The sequence below is a fragment of the Taeniopygia guttata genome, chromosome 3, assembly GCF_048771995.1.
Source record: "Taeniopygia guttata chromosome 3, bTaeGut7.mat, whole genome shotgun sequence".
Classification (NCBI taxonomy): Eukaryota; Metazoa; Chordata; class Aves; order Passeriformes; family Estrildidae; genus Taeniopygia; species Taeniopygia guttata.
The window spans coordinates 59,068,000-59,080,678 of NC_133027.1; the positions used below are offsets into that span (position 1 = coordinate 59,068,000).

The 12,679-nt window shown below is 46.5% G+C and overlaps 1 protein-coding gene across 4 annotated transcripts; it reads right to left on the reverse strand.

Moving 5' to 3' along the window:
* Positions 1–375: 375 nt before the first annotated feature.
* ZBTB2 (zinc finger and BTB domain containing 2) lies at positions 376–10,019 on the reverse strand. Of its 4 annotated transcripts, none has more exons than XM_030268018.4 (3): positions 9,534–10,019; positions 6,654–6,838; positions 376–4,674 (listed from the first exon to the last, which is right to left on the reverse strand). In XM_030268018.4, exons 2-3 carry the CDS (start codon positions 6,824–6,826, stop codon positions 3,312–3,314), a joined length of 1,536 nt encoding a protein of 511 aa, XP_030123878.1. In that variant the 5' UTR covers positions 6,827–6,838; positions 9,534–10,019; the 3' UTR covers positions 376–3,311. The 4 variants fall into 4 exon arrangements, with proteins under 4 accessions (XP_030123878.1, XP_030123879.1, XP_030123880.1 ...); XM_030268019.4 differs by lacking the exon at positions 9,534–10,019 and adding an exon at positions 9,231–9,456; XM_030268020.4 differs by lacking the exon at positions 9,534–10,019 and adding an exon at positions 8,242–8,364.
* Positions 10,020–12,679: the final 2,660 nt, after the last annotated feature.

Consider the following 12,679-nt stretch of genomic DNA (forward strand, 5'->3'; position numbering starts at 1 on the left):
CAGCAGTTCCTGCCAAAATGTCTGCTTTCAAGTGGTAGAAAATTCACAACTTCAGCAGGTGAGCACAGTGAATGAGCAATGAGCAACTCAGTCACAAATCCCCAAGTCAAACATTGAAAACTAAACCCTGGAGTAATCTCTAATTTTAATAATAATTCAGAGGGTTTAAAAAAAGATGCTTGAGCAGAACTGCAGCATTTGTGCTGCAATTTCCCAAATTCTTGATGCAGCTGTTAATAACCAGAACATACTGTTTCTAATTTGTTGTAAAGGAACAAAACTGCTCATGAAGTTGAAAGGCAATGACTTAAACATCCCAATAGAGCATCAGACAATAAAAGGGTATTTAAAAGAAACCATTATCATAGCTCAACATATATTAGAACAGTCTCTTTATTGTGTTTTTTTTTTCTCTTTACCTGACAGTGTTATTTCATAAGAATAAATATTAACAGGTGAAAGTATCTCTGCTGAGCCCGCAATTTCACATTCCTTGTAGCAGCAGGACCATCATAACCAACTCCTGTCGTGGCTGTTCGTTCCCCGCCTACCCTGCTCCTTCTTGCTGGGCAGCTCACCAGCCTGCAAGGCCACACTGCCCTCCAGAGGAGCTACCTGCCCAAGTGGGAGTCACCTCTTCCCACCTTCTACATCCCGGATATTGCCAGCAGCAACACTGGCTTCAGTAAGGCTCTTCCCAGCTCATCCCCATCTCTGCACAATCTGTGACTTGTTCAAAACCTTCTGCAGAGCTAAAATAAGGAACAGGTTCGACAAAAAAATAGCTTCTTTTAAGAGTGGTTGTTTTTCGCTTGAGTCTGTTCAACATGTGACCTAGCAAACATCATGATGTGCAAACAGTGGAGAAGGAGAAGTGAGAGCAGGAATAATGTCTCACAATAAATGCTGTATTTAAATAAATTCTCACCAGCCACCTGGGGAGTTGAGCTGAACTGCTGTACTTTGCCCCACAGCAGAACTGGTGCTCTGGATTAAAAAAAAAAAAAAAAAGCATCTAAGCAGTGGTGGCAGCACCTTTAGCAGCTTCAGTCATTTGGGAAATGAACTTGTGACTATCCCCATAACCACAGATACCTCAAAAGCTGACGTTACCCTGAACTTTTATACCCTGAACCCTATTACTGAAGAATAAGGAAAGGCTTATTCTTTTGTTTTTCTATTCTGAGAGCATTTTGGACTAAGGAAGACGAAATAAAACCCACATTTAAAGAAATTATACTGGTAGATGAAGATCCTAAAGAAGTTTTAAAATGAGCAGCAATAAAATAATTATATTGTTATTTTTTTACCTCATAAAAAGATGTTATTTTTTTACCTCAAAAGACTTCTATACTTTGAAGTCAATTGATTTTAAACCTATTACTCTAATAAAAGAGAGATAATAAAATCAATATCACTTACAATAAACTTTACAATAATGATCGCATTATAAGCTGGGAAAAAAATCTAACATGTAGAGACTTTTTGTGCTAAATCCACTTTAAATTTTAGTAAGCTCATTGTTCACCTGTGTGATGGATGTTTTAGTCTGATAAACAGAATACATTGCTTGGCTTTTAAGCTGATTCAGCAAGAGCTCATCCAGGAAGACCGAACACCAGCAACAACCTTTCACCTTCAACTCAATAAATCATATCCCATTTAGTTCAATTTTTATTCAATGAAATGATGTATAAAAACTTACAAATCTGAGAACTTAACTATACACAAAAAGATGATATTCAGTATACACAGAGAAGAGCTGTGGTTTGTGACTTGCCCTCTCCCACCCCTCCCCCCAACACACACTGTCTCCATTTATGATGGGGCACTTTTTCTGTCCACTTAGACCTTCTGTTGGCCCAGTAATTGTTCAGTGGGCTGCACTGCTGCTGTCAGTTTAGGTTTTTAGGCTACCAGCAAAAAATCTGGGCATCTACATAAAACAATGAAAATCAACAACTTGATTTTTAACACAAAGATGCAGTACTGCCAATAGCAGTAACTAAAACTACAGAATCCATACTTTCAGTTTTTGCAGGCTTTGCCTTGGCTTTCAAAATAACAGGACTCTCATAGAGCAGAATTTCCCAGCCAGCACTACAGAGTCATTTTAAAACAACCATGATCACCTGTTGCTAGAACACCACTTATCCTCCCTCTTAACTCACACCATTAGACCAAATGAATCATGGACATTCCTTGCCTGAGTAAGGGAATAAAGCTTTTCTCTCTTCTTTCATCCAGAATGACTCAAAGCTCTCTATAACTAACAACACAAGCATGTGCTACACTAGTGATGGTGCAGTGCTCACCAGTATGCCACTTCTCTAATTTCCTTGGTAGCTTGGGTGACAACACTTACCTTTTGGCTTCTCTTCAACAGGTCAATAAAAATGCACACAGCTCAGGATGTTCCAAATTTGGTTAAATGCAACCTGTGCAATGACTAGCTTTGTCAAATAACTAAAAAACATTCCAGGCTGAATCTGAGAGCAGACGGCCAGTTACTTAAAAAGGATGTGTGCATTTATTTACCTGTACCAAATATACACACAGACACTTTATATATATATAAATCTTTATACATATACAGTATTTATATATATATATATAAAGATTGCCATCACATTACTATTACAGCTACTTAAGTCAGAATTTGACTAAGCAATGACTTTGCTTGACTCTGAAACAGATACCCAAAGGCATACTTGAAGGAAAACATATGGCTAAAAGAAAACCAACACCCTCAGCTCTTTTTAACTCAATGAACAGAGATTTCTGCATTCCTTGAGGAAAAGTTCTGAGGGCTTAGGTTGTAACCTTAATCAACTTGCATGTGGACTTGTAAAGAGCACGGTGTTTATTCTGTCAGATCTCAAAATGCCTTCTACCAGGGAAACCAAAATACATATATCCTTTGCTTACCAAACTGATACTCTGTTTATCATTACACTCATCATTGTATCTAAATACACTTTTAAGCAATCTAAATTTTGTTTAAAATCTATTAAATTTGGAATAACTAATACTATCAACATAGTTAGCTGGATTGTTTTTCACATGTTCCTTTGTATTAAAATCAATTTTGTTGTGGTTTGATGCAAGAGCTTTTTGTTTGTTTTGGTGGGAGAGGCAAAGTCCAATTTCCTAATGTGCCAGTACATTTCTGGTTGCTGAAGACAAAGGGTAGGAAGGAGGTTGCTGGAAAAGATGGCAGGGGTAAGTGAGGTAAGAGGTAGGGGGAGGAAAAAATTGATTTAATAAAAAATGAGTAAAGAAACTTTAAAAAATTTATATAGGTTTCACATTCAGTCTAACAACACTGCTTCCTGCTCCTTTTTGATGGAGGCTAACACTGCGTTATCAGTCTCTGTGGCTTCTGTGTCCCCACCACCTAACAGAATGGAGCGATCTTCTTCTAGTGTAAAGACAGAGTTTTGATTTTGGCACGAATGTTTGACTACTTCATTGGGAGTTGAAAAAGTTTTGTCACACAAGTTACATTTGTAGGGCTTGTTGGTCTGTACTAGCATGTTGTCCATTTGACTGCCTTCCTCAAAAGTACAGAGCTCCAGAGTCTGTTTATCCACCATCGTGTACGTGTCCATGCTCTGGTTTAGGCACACGTGTCTGGCAGCCTGGTTAGCCCTACAAAAGCTTTTGTCACAAGTGCTGCACTTGAAGGGCTTGCCTGTGTGTATGTACATGTGCTCCCTCCAGTGGCTTTTCTGAATAAATTTGCGACCACAGATGGAACATTCGTATTTCCGTCTCTTTACCTCTCTCTCTTGATCTGCCTGCTCCAGGTTGTCAATATCTGCAATATCCGAGGGGGGAGGTGTCTCTGACTGCTGCTGCCCATCAATTATTGGGGAGTCTGAGATCTGCTGCAGCTCGCTATCACTAATCATCCCTGCTTCAGGCACTTCCATGGCATCTTTATCAGCTGTGTTGTTACAGAGAGACAAGGAAATATTACTTTCTCCCTGCTGGCTAGATGTGAAGGGAACTCCCGTGTGGATCTGCAGGTGCTCCCGCAAGCTGCTGCGCAGGTTGAACCGGCGACCACAGAGGTGACAGGCATAGTATTTTGGGAAGCTTCCGTTCCTTTTCATAATGCTTGGCTTGACATGTGCTATTGTGAGAGAGGCAGGCTGTTCATCTGAAGAAGATGCTTCCATATTGGCCTCTTCTCCAGAAGGTGAATTATTACCAGCAGCAGATACCAATTCTGGAGATAGAGAAGATGGCAATGGGTCAGAAGCAGACATATTTGTCCGGGTCACTTGTGGCAGATTTGCACCCAACTGTGAGAGCTGTGAGCCTTCAGAAACCTGCTCTTGGTTCATTCGTGATGTCTGAGGCCGTGGTTCTCGCCCGAGTTTGTCAGCCGCTGACGTAACCTTAGTGGGATGTCTTATCTGGTGATCTGCAATCTGAATGCCATATAATGAAGATGCTAATGGAAAGACTTGATCTGGGTGAGAAAAAGTTCCCTGACTTGCAAGGCTGGCCTCTTGAATTAGTGGATATGCATGCAGAAACTTTATTCCCTGTTCCAGTCGAACTGGGTCAATGAGTTGTGGTGCCATCTTCCCAGTGTACATCAAATGCAAGAGATAACTGAAGATATCTGGCTGTATGTCGGTTGCTTTCAAACGGACACATTCACTGAAAGGTGAAACAAAAGTATAAATAAGACATAAGGAAAATATTTTTTTCCAGTTCTGTTATTTAAGCCTTGATAAAAATAGGAGGTTTCTACTTAAATTCAAAAGACAGAATCTGCAATAAATATTAAGGGAAATGCTTTACTGTGAAAGAGCTAATCTTAGGAGCTACTTGAAAGATGACTTCTTTCCTCAGTGAAGTAACTGGCTTGAAAGAAAAGCAGTCCCATTGCGACCTATACCATTTTAAACTGCTGTTATATTGTAAATGTGTTGTCACATATTAATATATTTTGTAAACTGCAAAGACATTTTCCCCCTTTTCTTGGCTGGATTCAAACACATCTGTAGCTAAATTACAACCTGCTAGCACTGAATTCACAGTCCAATAAACTTTTCTCAGTATTTAGCCCTGAAAGCACCTAATTCATCTGGCACTTGCCTGCTGGGCTTATATGTCGTACTACAGTTTGCAACTACAGGTTTGCAAACTGGTGGGATTCCGTTGTCCCAAGTGCATTATGATTCAAAAACTATGCAGGATAGGGTGTAAATTCACCCAAGGATCTGATGCAACAGGTGTAACTTGTGGAATCTAGGTTCTTTACGCAGTAGAACAGCAGCTTTTTTTCCTTGAATAGGGAAGAAGAAACAGCAGCACCAGTGGACTGCCTGGTCAGCCTAGCAGTCCCCTGATTAGAGCACTCAAAGGGAGATGCTTTGGCTGTGATGCCCTCTTCAGGGGACTGAAACCAACACCACCCTCCAGCTCAGAGTGTCCCGTATGCATCAACCTTTATGATGCTCTGGACTGAGACAGCCACCACTGCTCTAGCTAAGGCTGTATCTCTCTGCAGAAAGTAAGGCAAGGTTCACAGAAGAAGAAAGAAAACAAGGAACATCTTTGTGAGGTCAGTTAGCTAACAGGAGAGGAACTGAGATTCTAATTATTTTTCATAAGTATTTGTAGCTCCGCTATTAAAAATAAACATAAATAAACCACAGAAATTCAGAAATGGACATGATTGTGTGCTGTGGTCTGTATGCTGTAACTACAGTAAGCTACCAAGCTGGGGAGGAAATTATAGCCAATTCTTCCATTTCTTTAGCTGCACGCTTTCTTGAGCTCTCTCTGTGATCTCTTTTGACAGATATATGACTCAAAAGTAAACTTTGCAATGCTGTCTTCCAAAGATGACTGTGTGCTGTTGATAGAGCATCAAGACTGATAACATCTGCCTGCAGTCCTGTTTCAGAAGTGCAAATGCACTTCTGTCCTAGCAGTTCACTTCTGGCTCTTCTGGCTAAGAACTCTTAGCCAAAGAGTTAAGTTTGAATCACTTAACAATCTTTTTGAGTTAGTTCAAATATTTTGGAAAAAGACAAAAAAATCTTTAAAGTGGTCTCACACTTTGGTGATCTTTTCAATCTCCTCAATGTAAGCCTGTGGTATAAGAAAAAAAAAAAACAACCAAAAAAACCACTGAAAGAAAAGTACCACAAACCCCTTTATTTTTCACCACTACATAGTATTCTGTTATTTAACTGACGATAAACTACAAAGAAATGAAACACATATACCTCTTTTGTAAGTTTATTTCTCAAAACCTCCTAGCAAGTACTTATTGGATTGTATGTAACATTACACAAATATCAACAACAGTGTCAAGACAGAGCAGAAGATAGTGACTGGGGGAAGGAAAGTGCAGGATAAAAGACAGGATCTTTGAAGTGTTCAATTATAGAAATTAAATTTTCTATGCTTTTTAAGGACAAAGAACTTGTGCTAAATTATCAAATTAGTGTTAATGAATCACAGTTCAACTTTAATATGTTTTTAAGTGAGGTTCTAGTTTGAAGTTAAGACTGGATTCCATGCTCTTTATGTCATAACAAGAAGCAAAAAGAACATTTTGTTGCTAGACTTCCTTAGCTTAGTTAACTGAACAACATTTAAACTGTGAACCTTTTTAGAGTTACCTGGTTTGATGAACAAACAACATCTTGAAGTAGTTGGAGAAAGAAGCGAGGACAGATTTGTGTGCCTTGAAGTAGACATCCCCAATGGCAACTGTGCAGTCACACAGGAAACCGAACTCTCTCTGAGCATTTAGCTGCTGCAGCAGAATAAGTCCATGGTTGGCCAAATCCATTTTTTTTATGCTCTGAAAAGCAAATGACCTGCATGTAAAACTTAACAGTAGATGCACAGATGCAACAGTAGCTGTCTCTTAACAGATATTTTCTCCAATATCCAGATGCCATACTTTAGTAACACATCTTAATCCCAAATTACTGTATAAAAGATACCTTACCATAGGCAAGGATTTTTCTTTCGTGATGGGAAATGTGATTCACAAAGATGTGAGTGATTTGCCAAGGTTTAAAGAGCAAAGGAGAACCAGGACCAAAGTGTAATGCCCAGAAGAGAACAGAAAGAGAATGTGAAACTAGAAGTGGATCAAAACATTTATAAAAAGTTGGGTGTTTTCCCCTCTAAACTTAACAGTAAGTTACCAGAATTTAAGTCCGGTTTAAGCAGCTAGTTGCTTTTATACACTAACAGCATGGCTTTTTGGGAAAGAGAACAGAAATGTATTCCCCATATGCCAGTATGTTTAGTCACTCGAGAAGCAAGCATTTCTACTTGCTGGACAGGGAAGAACTCCCTCGTATTTAAAGCAATAACCAGGCTGACCAAATGCGTTCCTTTGCATTCACATGAGATCAGAACTCACTGGAGACAGGGGTGTAAAGACAAAGAAAGAAATACAGTGTAAGATACAGCTGATTATTTTCTTACAGTAAATAAGAGAAAAAGAAGTTAGGTTTCAACTCTCTTTAGGTACATATTCTCCTCCCTAAACTGATGTTTGGATAACTAACTTTGTACACACAATACGCTAAGATTCTCTCTCTCTCCCTCCACAATAGGGAATACTTGCTGTCAGAAGGAACAAAAATCATGTTTGGTGTTATTTCATCCTGCAAGATACCCATTGTGGGTGATGTTACAGAAAACGCTATTTTTTTTTTACCTTTAATTTTGATTATGAACGTGTTCTACATTTTTTTAAATTCATCTGGTTTGCACTTGGACAATAAAACTTGCCAATCAGAGCAAACCACCAATGTGAAGGCACTCCAAGCCAGACAAGCATTCTTTCTAGTCATTACCATCCTAAGTGTGTTTAGTTTGGAGTTTCACTTTTACCCCAAACAGCAAGCACTTCCTTAAAGACCTGAATTGAACTTTTAAAAAAATGATACATGTGCACAACACTGTGTTTTGCATGTATCTGAATGATAGCTAAACGCTCTAGCTAAAAGCACTGCAGTAATTACACTCCAAGGAAATGACAGGGCAGATGAAAAGAGCGAGCGAGGACAGCACTTTGCACATTATAGGTATGCGTGTGCTCAGGAATTTTACCCTTGGCTAAATGAAATGGTGATTAACACCGGCAAGGCCGTATTTCAGTGCTGACCGATTCCACAAGTGTGTGAAATACTTGTGCCCTGAAACCCCGTGGGGACAGCGCTTCCCCGGCCGGGCAGTGGAAGTTACCTAATGTCCGCAGCGCTAGCTGAGAGGCCAGGCGGGCCGAGACCGCTCGGGCAGGGTGCTCGCTCCGGAGACACCACAGGGAAAACGGGGCGGCGCAAGCCCAGGGAAACACTGGGGAAACGCCGCGGGAGTGGGCCGGGTACGGGCAGCCAACCGGGCCGGCAGGGAATAGCTCAGGCACGGCGCTTCCCGCTCTGCCCCCGCACTCTGGGCAGCGAACCTCGGCAGCACCGAGCCCGCGGCGCTGCTCCCGCTCCGGCGGCAGAGGGCACCGGCGCGGCCCCGGCCGCTCACGGACGCGCCGCAGCCCCCGGAGCGGCGGCAGCTGCCCGCCCGGCCTTCGCCTCAGCCCGGGCGGCGGGCGGGGACCGTGTGCGCCTTCCCCGCCTCCCGCCCGGGCGCTCCCGCCTCGTCCGGCCGGGGGCGTGTCCGGCCGCGCGCCCGCTCCATGCCGGAGCACGCTCGGCCCCAGTGCGGGAGCGGCCGGCGCCTCCCATTGGCCGCCGGGGCGGAAGGCCGGGCGGCCGCGCGCCGCTCTCACTGGCTGCGCCCCGCCCCTCCCTCCTCCCTCTGGCCCCGCCCGCCGCCCCCCCGGCGCACGCCACGCGCGCACGGACGGGACGGAGACGACGCGCGAGACGCAGCGCGAGCGGAGCCGCCAGGGCGCGCGAGACGGGAAGAGCCGCCGCCGCCGCCGCCGCCAGGGCCGGCCCAGCCCAGCCCAGCCCGCCGGGGGGGGGACGGGGGGCAGGCGGGGCCGCCCCGCCCCGCGCGCGCCGGATCCCGCTGCTGCTGCCGCCGCCACCGCCGCCGCCGAAGGGGGCGGGAGGGAGGCAGCGCGGGCCTCAACCGGCCGAGCCGAGCCCCGCGCCGGGCGGCACCGGCCCACCCGGCCCCCTCCCTCTCTTCCTCTTTCTCTGCGACCCACCCACTCCCCTCCGCCTCGGCCCGGCCCTCCCCTCGGTGCGCACCCATCCCCCGCTCCGTACCGTGTCCCGGATGGAGCCGCCCGGCCCGGCCCGGCCCGGCCCGGTCCGGCCCGGTCTGGCGGGGATTCACCGGGCAGTTCCACCTCCCGCCCCGCAACCCCCTCGGCCCGCTCGGACCCGGCGGGGCCCGGGGAGCCCCTCTCACACAATGCGGAGGTAGGGCCGAGCAGGCCCCGCCGCGCCCCCGCCGCCGCCGCCGCCTCAGCCCGGGCCGCGGCCGGCGCGACGGGGCCGGGCGCACGTGCGGGCGGCGGGGCCGGGCTGCCCCGCGGGGCGGGCGCGGCGCGGCCGGTGCTCGCTCACCTGGGGGGCGTGGGGGCCGCCGGGTGACGCCGCGCGGGGGCCGCCGCCGTCTCCGCGCCCGGCAGCAGCAACAACGGAGTCAGCGCGGCGGCGGCGGCGGCGGCTTTTCCTGTCCGGTTACGTTCGGGTCACATGACCGGGAGCGGAGCACAGAGGCTGCGGCGAGGAGCCCCCGCCGTGGGGGAGGGGAGGCGGCGAGCGCTGTGGCGGCAGCGGGAGACACCCAGCCCCCGCCCCTCCCTCCGCGCCCGCCCCACCACCGGGAACGGGAGCGGCCCTCCCGCCTTCCGGGCTCCCCCGGGGCAAAGCCGCCGCTCCCGTCCTAGAGAGGCGCGCTGCCCCTTTAAAACTCCCGGGCGGCAGAGACCGGTGTAGCCCCCCTGCATCCCCCTCCGCCTCCAGTGCTGCGGGATAACGGGGATCGTGGCGGCGTGCGGGGCTGCGATGGGATGGGGCGGGATGGGATGGGGCGGTGCTGTGCCGCGCCCGCCGCCGCCTTCCCGGCGCCCGTCCGGCCTCGCCGTGGCGGCAGAGGCTGCTCGGTGCCGCCACCGGGGGGCCCCGAGCGGCTCCCGCCGAGCGGTGCTTGGCGGCGGGTGTGGGATCGAGGGATGGATGCCGCTGGGTGCTGCCCTCGCGCCTGCTGCCGGGGAGGAGTGACGGGCGCAGGTGCGTCCCGGCGCTTCTCGCGGAGTCGCCCGGGATGTGGGAGACGGGGACGGGCCAGCAGCGGTGGGACGCGGTGTCCCGGGCCTATCGCGCACAAACTCTGAGAGCCGGTGCCCTCCTCCTCGTCACCCTGGCTGCTCTCCAGGTGTCATTTATAGCAAGTCTCGCTCCGGTGCGTCGGGAAGGGGCGGCGTGGGACCGTTCTCTGTGAAACTGTCCTGGGCACGCTGTGGCTGAGCTGTCAGATGGGAGGTTACAAGTTCAGTTGTCAAAAAGAGTGATTCAGCGTACAAACCTGGAGAGGTTGGGTCTGCTTGCGGTCTGTTCAGCTGGACGCAGGTTATTTGAAGCGAGTATTGCCTTTTTAAGGGATGATATAGCTGCCGTATGTAAAACTCACACCTGCAGCTTCCCACAGTGGCAGATCTGGTTGTGGTGGAGTGCGGAGAGATGGTGGCTGTAGCCAGGCCTCATTTTAGCCAAATTCATGGCATACTGTTGAATAATCCATGGATGCTTATAAAACTGCATAAAGAAATACACCAACAGACATACCTGGAAATACACGTATGTCCGCAATACGTGGAAAAAGTTGTCGGTCTTGCGGAAGTTACTAAGAGCTGTTGGCATTGAGCAGGGATGCTGTCTATTACAAGAGGCTGGGAGGTCCCTGGATGTGATTTCTCCAGGCAGGGGATCAGTCCAGGGACAGCTGGGATACATCGTCTAAGTGGAGCAGTGGCATGGACAGAACCATTTTCAGAGAGAAACTTTGTTGTTGTTGTTGAAAGACTCTGTGGGAAGATGTTTAGCCAGCAATAGGTAAAGGGGGTTCCTTTGCACCTCCTGTCCTGGAACTCTGCTCCTGCTGTCCTCCAGTGCGCTTTTTGTTGTTCATGGGGAACATGAATGCCACAATGCCAACTGTCTGAATTAGGTCCAGATGATTATTGCCTTTTTTAGGGTACTTATTTAAACAAGCATTTAGGGGCCTAGCTGTACCTGGGATGTTGTTTCCATGGTAATTAAATAAGATAGACTATGGAAAAAAAGGCTCAAACTTTGAGCTTTGCATCTTGACAGCAGGTGTGCTGATGGGGAGGAGGAGTCTTGTATCTTGTCTGGTTTGGAGAGCCACAGCTGATTGCAGCTATCTCAGGCAGTTGTTACTTCTACAGGATCTAAATCGATAAAGGATTAGACCAGTTTTATGTGAGTCTGTCTCACTTAGCCATCTCCCACTGAAATTAATGGATGTCTTTATAGGCACAGCTTGAGTCTTTGCATCAAATAGCTCATGAATATTAATTTATTTACTCAAATTAAACTGCATTTGAAAAGCACAGGTTTTTAAGAATAGTGAAGTCTTAAAAAATCCCAACAAACCAACCCCAAAACCCAAAAACTTTTAATTATAATGGAGCTGAAAGCTGTATGCTGCTGTTCCAGTACTTAGAATGAAGCATCTGAACAGAACCTAATCTTTAAGACCCATCTCGAATAGCTGAGATCTTAAAAACATGTCCATTGTAGTTCAGCACAACTCTCTGAGTTCTGCTATGTGAGCATGTGGCAGAAAGTTTATAGAATGTATTTAACCAGTCTACTTGGCAGTTTTTTCCCCTGAATGGTTTCCCTTGCATTTCAATTTTGCAAGCTAAATACAAAGTAAAGAGAGTAGATGGGCATTTGAACTCAAGTCACTTAGTGTTTGATTATCTATCTCATTCTACTGAAAGATATTGAAAAAGTGGTATAGTTTTTAATTTAACTGAGTGGGCTACTTAGGAAAACCAGTGTGTTTCTGGCAGATACCTGGCAGGCTTCTTTTGGCCTCTTTTTCATGCTGCACTTGCTTACTTCTGTGTTGGCATTTGTGTAGGATTCTCCTCTGTGCTGTCTCTGAAACTGGAAAAATTAACTTAGCTATGGTTTATTTGTATTATTAGCAGCTCATAATTAATCTGTAAATCACCTTTATTTGGACTGCAATACGTGAATCCAGCAATAGTGCAGTTTCTAATACTGTTGCATTCAAGGCCTGTTGGAATCTGTAGAAGGATGGCTGTGTTGAGTGTAATGTTGCCAAACTTCAGACCTTCAATATTGACTGACACCTGAGACGTGTCACCTGTGTCACAGGGAGTGATGAGTGATAAGCATTTACCTGATGAATTTGGGACACCCAACTTATCGTGTGAATCTAAAAAGTTACTCTATCTCTTCTTCAGATTTTTGGGTTGGTTTGTTTCTTAGGTTACAGTCCATGCACCTGAAATTGTAATAAAAATGTATTCATGTCTCATTAAGTGGCATTACTTAATTGCTTTTAGTTTCTATGTGCTGGCTTTCCCTCCTGAGTTTGTAGAGGTACTTGATTAGAATTTCTTTCCCACTTTTATGACTTTTTGAAAGGATTTTCTTTTGAAAGATAGTGCTACACACATCTGAGCACATTCTTAGTTAGGTGTGATGCT

What these genes read in the sequence shown, in the direction of transcription:
- ZBTB2 (XM_030268018.4), bottom strand. Translation starts at nt 6,826, where the DNA reads ATGGATTTGGCCAACCATGGACTTATTCTGCTGCAGCAGCTAAATGCT. An exon ending in TTGTTTGTTCATCAAACCAG is followed by an intron (nt 4,675 to 6,653) that starts GTAACTCTAAAA and finishes TTCACCTTTCAG; the next exon opens with TGAATGTGTCCGTTTGAAAG.